At 39.8% G+C, this 7,886-nt stretch overlaps 1 protein-coding gene across 3 annotated transcripts in view; it reads right to left on the reverse strand.

The window, feature by feature from the left end:
- The window catches only part of USP15 (ubiquitin specific peptidase 15), a 77,356-nt gene that overhangs the window by 37,175 nt on the left and 32,295 nt on the right, over window positions 1-7,886 (reverse strand). For all 3 annotated transcript variants that reach the window (XM_018561599.1, XM_018561597.1, XM_018561598.1), the window contains 4 exons: window positions 3,315-3,459; window positions 2,921-3,094; window positions 1,064-1,222; window positions 642-866 (listed from right to left, as the gene is read on the reverse strand). In XM_018561599.1, coding sequence (XP_018417101.1) covers window positions 642-866; window positions 1,064-1,222; window positions 2,921-3,094; window positions 3,315-3,459 — 703 coding nt within the window. The remainder of the gene's footprint in view (window positions 1-641; window positions 867-1,063; window positions 1,223-2,920; window positions 3,095-3,314; window positions 3,460-7,886) is intronic.

Here is a 7,886-nt window from a genome sequence, read left to right on the forward strand (position 1 = left end):
TGTGCACAGAGTAAATATAACCTTATTCTGGAACGGTCACTGTGGAAATGGCCATTTTAGACCTTGTTTGCTGACAACTACCCATAGACCTAAGAGTGTGGTCAGATATGCAGGTGCATTCTAACTGTCCTAAGACACCAGGGACCGCTGGTGCAGTCCAGAATTATGATTGCTCAACCTGGCCGCCAAAATTTTATTGGAGGCGCATGCAGACAATTCTGGTAACAACTCATCTCAAGGGGTACAATAGTGAAAAATCATACAAGCTTTTTCACTATCCAATTGTTATCTCTTAAGAATTACTGCACAATGGTTTCTGCATGAATGCAAAGGTAGGTCGACCACAACTTAAATTTCTCTGGATACTTGTACATATAGAAAAAAATGTCTCCTGTGACAGATTCATATCTCTAGCTATTGCACAGGTAAGACTAGAAATCCACTCACAGTAGGACCACTTCTCTAAGCTCTTAAAGTCTGCCACATTATATAAATCTGTGTGCCAGATCTGTGCATGTTCAGCAGCTGGTTCTGCTGGTAGATGTTCTACATGCTCCCTCAATTAGAACATCCAATATTTATTAATAACAATAATAATGATGCGTCTATTCATTCAACATAAAACATTGATTTATTCATACCTGCATAGGTTTGGAAAGAGGATCCAGCCTAACAAGATACACTTCCAGGGTACGCTCTTTCTTCATTGGTAGTGGAAGTGTCAAGTAACAAAAAGGATCAAAAGTAACAGAAATTTTAGAACATTCAGGACATACTAGGGTAGATTTAAATAACCCGTGAAATATATCAACTATAATGGAGTCATTGCGCTTTATGTGGTTCTCCCAGGCTTCCTCTGCCACCACCTGCAACATAAAAACCAAACATTAAAATATATCTTGACCCTTCATATTTCCTTATGTGAATCATCACATTTAAAATGGAAACACTTGAACTGTTACTATGACACACATGAGAGCCGACTTTATCTAGAATGCCTAAAAAGCACTGTCACTATTAATAGGAGACAGGATCTGGACAAGAATTCAGACATGATAAGTACCTCGTCTGGTCTCCCCTCGGCATCCTTTAGTTGGATGTAAGGCTTCTTTCTAATTCGATTTAAATCCTCATGTAAGCCATCTAATAAGAAAGCAAGCAGTTCTTGGCAATCCTGCTGTTGATAACCAGAAAACTGAGGTGCAAAGCGGCCTACCTGAGTCTAGAGAAAAATAAAGCAAAAAAAGACCACAAAAAATTAGTTTATTCCTATTTGAAATAGTATAGCACAAAGATGTGTCACACAAGGTAGTAGGACAAATATCACCTCACATGAAAGTTTGAGCGAGAACAAGCCTGTCATCTTCATATAACAGCTGCAAGTAATTACAACATATAATAACTAGTGACATAGTATCTATCAAAGATCTCTGTAGAAAGTTGTTAGGCTAGTTCACACCAGCCACCGTGCGTTCCGGCCCGATTGGGGCTGGAACGCACTGGATCGCATTCCGGTCTGCTCACTTTGTTTTGGGGCGGTGCACTGAACTGAATAGCACCACAGCCACGCCCTCCGGCTGCAATGCGATTGTCCGCACCGAAACGCGTGGCACATCAGTGCCCGAGTTACGGTCCGATGCGGTCAGAAAAAATGCGGCATGCACTATTTTTTCTGACTGCACCAGACCGGAACGTAGGCACTGATGTGCCACGCATTCTGGTGCGGACAATCGCATTGCAGCCGGAAGAGCGTGGCTGCGGTGCCATTGACTTCAATGCACCGCTACACCCCCTCCCACCCCAAAACACAGTGAGCTGGCCGGAATGCACTGTGGCTGGTGCGAACTAGCCCTTCAAGTGATCAGTGAAAAAGGTTATGCCGTTGAATATTTATTCTACACAAAATCCAGCCTCAGCTTTCAGTCTGACAGTGAGTCCCAACCTTAAAGTGACGCTAAATTCAGGAGTTAAATCTTAAAAAACGCATTTCACATACCTTAACTATTAACAATACTGGACTTTATTTGTGCATCCCTCAGCTGTAGATCCTCAAATCATCTCTGAATTTTTCTGACACTGTCCCCCTTCTAGAGGGTGGATACTTTTGTTCTCTATGGTCCCTGTGTGGCTACTTGTGTTCTCCATGGTCCCGTGCCAAGCTTGCTTCTGTGATGGACTACAATCTTATGTTTAGTTTTATAATGATTGTAGTCCGTTGCAGGAATGAGCTTGGAGCCGTGGCTACTTTACAACCCAAATAGGGACAATGGGAAACAAATGTAGCCATCCTCCAGAAGGAAGGACAGAGTCAACAACATGATTGGAGGATCTACAGCTGAGTGATGCACAAATAAAATCTCTCTCTCTCTCTCTCTCTCTCTCTCTCTCTATATATATATACACACACACACGAGAGGTATGTAAATGCCTTTTTAAGATTTAACTTCTGAGTTTAGTGTCACTTTAAGCTTTAACTGAAGTCCTCCATAGTGAAGCTAGTGGTCTAGTTTGTCCACACATGGTTAAAAGATGCCAGAAAAATCACAAAGGGGTCTAGGGATTTATGTATGTGTCTGATAACAGCAAACACATTTGCCCATTTAGTCTTAGGGACACTATACACAGCCCAATTTCACACCATTGTAACTGGCTTCACTAAGGGACAGTAGTAATACTGTACAAAGATGTTATAGCTTTCTTGAAAATCTCTGTACAAAGAGGATGATACTGCCCTTGTTTAACTATGCATGTGTTGCTTCTGCTTGTTAGCAAAATCCCATCAAAAAAGTGCTGTCAATGTGCTTGAAAGGATTGAGGATTGTGTCACCACTGCTCACTCTATTGCTGCCCATACACCTTAATAATGTTCTCATTTTTTGGATAAAAAAATTTATACATAAAAGAAGTATGGAAAACTGACCTTGAATGCTCTTGGAGTTACATAGCTGTATTTTCCTGACCACATTTGTTTGATGAGCTCGGCATAAGATTTGGCTATTTCTCCTCTCATGCCTAAAGGGTTATCTAGGTTCAGTTCATCTTGATACTTATCATTAAGGAAGTATTCAGTTAGTGGCGGTGTATTGCTCAAACACTGAAAAATTAAATGATATAAATGGCAACATTACAATGACAAATGATGAAAATCTCGGTATATTAATGAACACAACTTATTAATCCTATGGATTGATTTTTATTCCGAGATACACAAATTTTCACGTTAATAAAAGTAGAGCGAAACTGGCATTGCAATAGAATGTAACTGCATGCACATATATATTTACTGGAAAATCACAGAGGCCGTGTTTTGTTACCTGAATGGCAGAATTCATAAAACAAGTGTTTCCCAGGTTACTTAAGCCACATAGTCCCGGCTGCTCATTGTGTCTTCCTGGCTCCGAGTAATCATAGTTTTTGTAAGCAGCATATGAAGGCAGACAATAGTTTGAATTTTTCACACTGGAAGCAAAAGCAAACAAACATAAAAAAACTGGTAGTGTCAACCAAAATAAAGTTATTTTTTTGACAGCGCATACATGCCCGGCAATCATACAGGTAAGCTAAAACCATGAAGCATTAATAGATCTATAATCTAACATATTTGAGCTATAGTGCATATAGAGAACTGATGGCAACCTACTACAATTTCGTTTTCAGCAGTTTAGAAAAAAAAAAAACCACCACCAGATACAAGCAATTGCAGTAGCAAACAATGTGCGATATTTGAGCTCCTAGATGTGCAGAGTTCGTATTTAAATGCAGTCACTTACAGGTAATACAAGTCAATTTAGATTTTAAAAAAACCCGAAAACAAAAATAGGATTTTTTTGTACTCACCATAAAATCTTTATTTTGGTAGTCCATTGAAGGACACAGGAAGTCTTTAACTTTTGGGTATACTGCACCTACAGTGGAACTGGACACTGGCAAAAAAAAAATGTAGGCCAGCCGAGAATAACCCTTCTTACTACCAGCATGCCACAGTTTTGTAGTAAAGCAGTACTGAGAGCATGATCATAGACACAGTAGTGGGAACGGTGAGAAAGAAAATCCAAATTTTTTTCTCATCCACTGAAGGACACAAAGTCTTTAAACTTCAAAGTATCAAAAGGCAGTCCTGCTATGGGTTGGGCAATACTGCAAACAATCGATTATAGGCCAACAACAAAAAACAGGAAACTGGGTATGCCTGAAGACCAAATTGCCGCCTGAAGGACCTTAATGTCCAAAACTGGCATCAGAAGAAGCAGAAACATCCACCCGGTAGAACATACAGAATGAGTGAACAGAAGACCAGGTGGCAGACTTGCAAATCTGGCAACTGTTGCACACAACAAAAAGGGCAAGAAACACTCACAGATCTAGAATATGCCTCTACAGAAGACGGTGGAACCCTGTCCTTGAGACCATAGGCTTAGATGATGGTCCTAGACCTAGAAATGATGGGTCGGGAACATTTGGGGAGGGATCCTGTTGTAGCACCCTCAGGGCTCACACCGACTGAAGTGTGCCTTCTGTGTTTGATAACAGACCTTGTGGGAAGATGACTTCCTAGCTGCTAGCATTGCAAACATTACACACTGAGAGATGCCCCTGTCATTCAGAATCTAGGCTTCAACAGCCATGTCGTTAAAGTCTGTAATCGTGGAGCAGGATGGCAAATCGATCCTCAGGACAGATGATTGTGATGATCCAGCAGTGCCCACAAAGCAACTGCCAGGAGACATACAGAGCCAGGGTACCAAATTCTTCTGGGCGGGTCCAGAGCAATAAGGCTCCACATTGCATCCTCCATCTCGTTCCTGTGAAGCAGACAGGGAAGGCATTTCAGAGGAGGAAAGGTAAAGTTCGGGGTTTGCTGATCCCACAGAGCCAGGTTTGGGTTAGCAAATGCCAAAGCCTGGCAGTCTGCTCATCCTTACTCTAACCTTGAAACTGATATCCAAGCAGATATAAAATACACAAATTAATGCTGCTCTATGTTGATACATCATTAAATGTATACATTACTTTATTGCAAGCAGTGTAGGGACCTGAATTTGACTTGGTATCAGCCATTTGGAGCCCTTTGTGCAGCAGCACTTAGACTGGCAGAGGGAGATGCAGATAGAGAAGCCAATCAGTTAATTTACTAATAGGGAGCATGGTGATATGAGGGGAGCACAGTGACAGATGGAAGAGCTACTCAGTGTGCTGGTTCTCTAGAGTGGTGGCAGAGAGGTAAAAGACCTGTAAGTGTTACTGAACTGCAGTAAAGAATAATAATTAAAAAAAAAGAAAATCTGCTGCCCCTGCCCCCAAGCCCTTCCTGAAAAAAGAAAAAAAAAAAAATCTACAAGGCTCGAGTTTCCCACCCCTCTGCATTCTTCCACACATATCACTGATATGCCAAAGTAGTAAGATATGCGTATAGCCTCAGGATTAAGATCAAAGTGCACACAATTTTGGATGCTTTAGATGCGATATATTATTAGCAAAGTATCTGAAAATGTTTTAGCATTTTCCTTCCCGTTTTTTTACTCTATTATGGAAAATGTAGTTCAACATTCATAATATTGATTAGTAGAGGATCCACCTACATATGTAGTGAGTTTTTTTTTTTAATCAAGTTTTATTGAGTTTTAAAAACATACAAACAACCGGTAAATATAATAATCTGATAACCATATCGAAATCAAAGATTTCAAGAACAATAACAATAATCTTCTTTCCAGTGGCAAGGTATGATTGTCCATGCTGCATTGATTAGATGTCTATGCAGCGATTTGTTAGGGACAGAGGCCAATTCTGCCCAGCAATGTAAAAGGAAAATCTCCTGCAGAAATTGCAGCGAAGAACCCATGACTTGTGTTACGGCTTCATGCACCTGGCGCCAATAAGTTTAAATATGCGGACAAGGCCAGAAAAAAAAAAATGGAGGCGGGTACCCACACCACTATGACATTGCTAGCAAGATTGTGGAATGGCAGGGTATATACGATGGAGAAGATGAGGGGTCCTGTACCAGTAGGTTAATAATTTGTAGTTGGTCTCCTGCATCCTGCTATTGATAGTGCATGTGTAGACAGTTGTACAAATGTCCGACCAAAAAGTCTCAGATAGAGTAATGTTAAGTTCACGTTCCCATGTCCTCTCTAGAGGAGGTATGTGTTTCAAATTATCCTCCTGTACAAGTGTGTATAGTCACGAGATCAAGTTTCGAGAAGGGCCGTCTCCTGAGCAGGTTTTCTCAAAGGGGGTAAAGGATCTGGAGAAGTTTGCTTTCCCATAAGAAGCCATCAAATAATATCTGACCTGAAAATAGGAGGTGGTAAGTGTGTTTACTCTTTTGTATACATTTTCTTCTTACTAAAGCAAGGTAACGTATACTCTTTTTAATGGGAAATAATCAAATCTGCCCATACTGCGTTCCCCTTGGATAACCTCCTGTTTTTGGCTACGTCACATGTTTTCTGCTGTAGATAATTTTCATAATAGACCTCTAAAAACTTCGAGCTGAATAATGTGTAAAAACCGCTACAGAGAATATATTAATTTGTCTGATGTGCACAATGTGCTATAAAAGTTAATAAACGTAATCTTAAGCCAAAAACCTGTCTCTATTATTCTTTATATGCTAGAGGTATGTGTGACACTTTAAGCCAGAAACTCCTATTTAGACTGATATTAAGGTTGTCTTGTGCTGTAAGGTGCAGGTCTCTAAAAAAGCAGATCACATTGTTTACTTCAGTTCTAATAGTTACAGTAGATAGAGATAAACATTATATACATTCATAGTTCTCATGACAAAGTCACTTTCCCTACAGTCCCCAAACGGTCACCACAAATTAAATTTAGGCACCTTTACATGTCTGCATTTACCTTGCAGCAGCTATTAACGTACTCTGGGGCCTTAATGCCCAGGAAAGTTGAGGGCTGGCCCACCCTCTTCACCTCCTCTTTTTTGACCCTGAGGCTGCAGATCGTGCTATACAGCCAATAAGGTGTAGTCATTGATATTCTTGGTTACAGTGATCACACGGCCAATCCTGGCCGTGTGATCACTGTAACAGCCTATTACAGTAACCAGATAAAATGGTAAATATAAACATATGGTAATTTAGAGAGTGTCCCTGCATCCCAGCTTCCATTACTGTCTGAGGAAGAGTACCTGGTTTCATCAGTGTGAAAAATCAAGAGCTTATTAAAGTAGAAGTCTAGGCAAAACTTTTTTTTTTTTAGTTTTAGATATAGTGGGAAAAGGTTAGAGCGTCTGTCAAGGTTTTATTGCTGTCCGAGTTACCATTTTATTTGTACTGGTAAATAATGCAACGGAGAACAGAACAATTTTAGAGTTGGCCCCAGAATAAAAGTTGAGTTCCGGGGACAACTTCCTAAGAGGTGAATTGTCAGTTTGGGGGATTTCCACTAACTTCCTGTTGCACCTCTGGGATAGCAAGTGAAGGGAAATTTTCCAAATTTCTGAGTTTCAACCCTCCCTACTCTACCCAAAACATAAAATAAAAACTTTGGCTGTACATACACTTTAACCAAATTCCCTTATTACCTTCTTTAATGTATCAATTTTACACCTGACAGCTCTTTGCTGTTCTTTATTTGCTTTTAGCAACCTATTTATAAAAATGTGAGGCAAAGATGTTCTCCATAAAAAGTGGAAACTTGCCCATACTGATACCTTTTTCACATTCCCAGAGATTACAATAAACACCTGACTGGCTGCTAAGGGCAAGTTCTCCACATTTTTTTTTTGTTTCCTTAAAGTGTTTCAGGTTTAGATTTTTGGTAGTTATTTAGGTAGTAAAGCGAGTTATTTTGAATTATATAATAATTTTTTTTTTTTTTACTTTTTGTTAAAAAAAAAAAAAAAAAAATGTTTTTTAGGATTT

The sequence above is a fragment of the Nanorana parkeri genome, unplaced genomic scaffold, assembly GCF_000935625.1.
Source record: "Nanorana parkeri isolate BGI_ZX_2015 unplaced genomic scaffold, ASM93562v1 scaffold532, whole genome shotgun sequence".
Lineage (NCBI taxonomy): Eukaryota > Metazoa > Chordata > Amphibia > Anura > Dicroglossidae > Nanorana > Nanorana parkeri.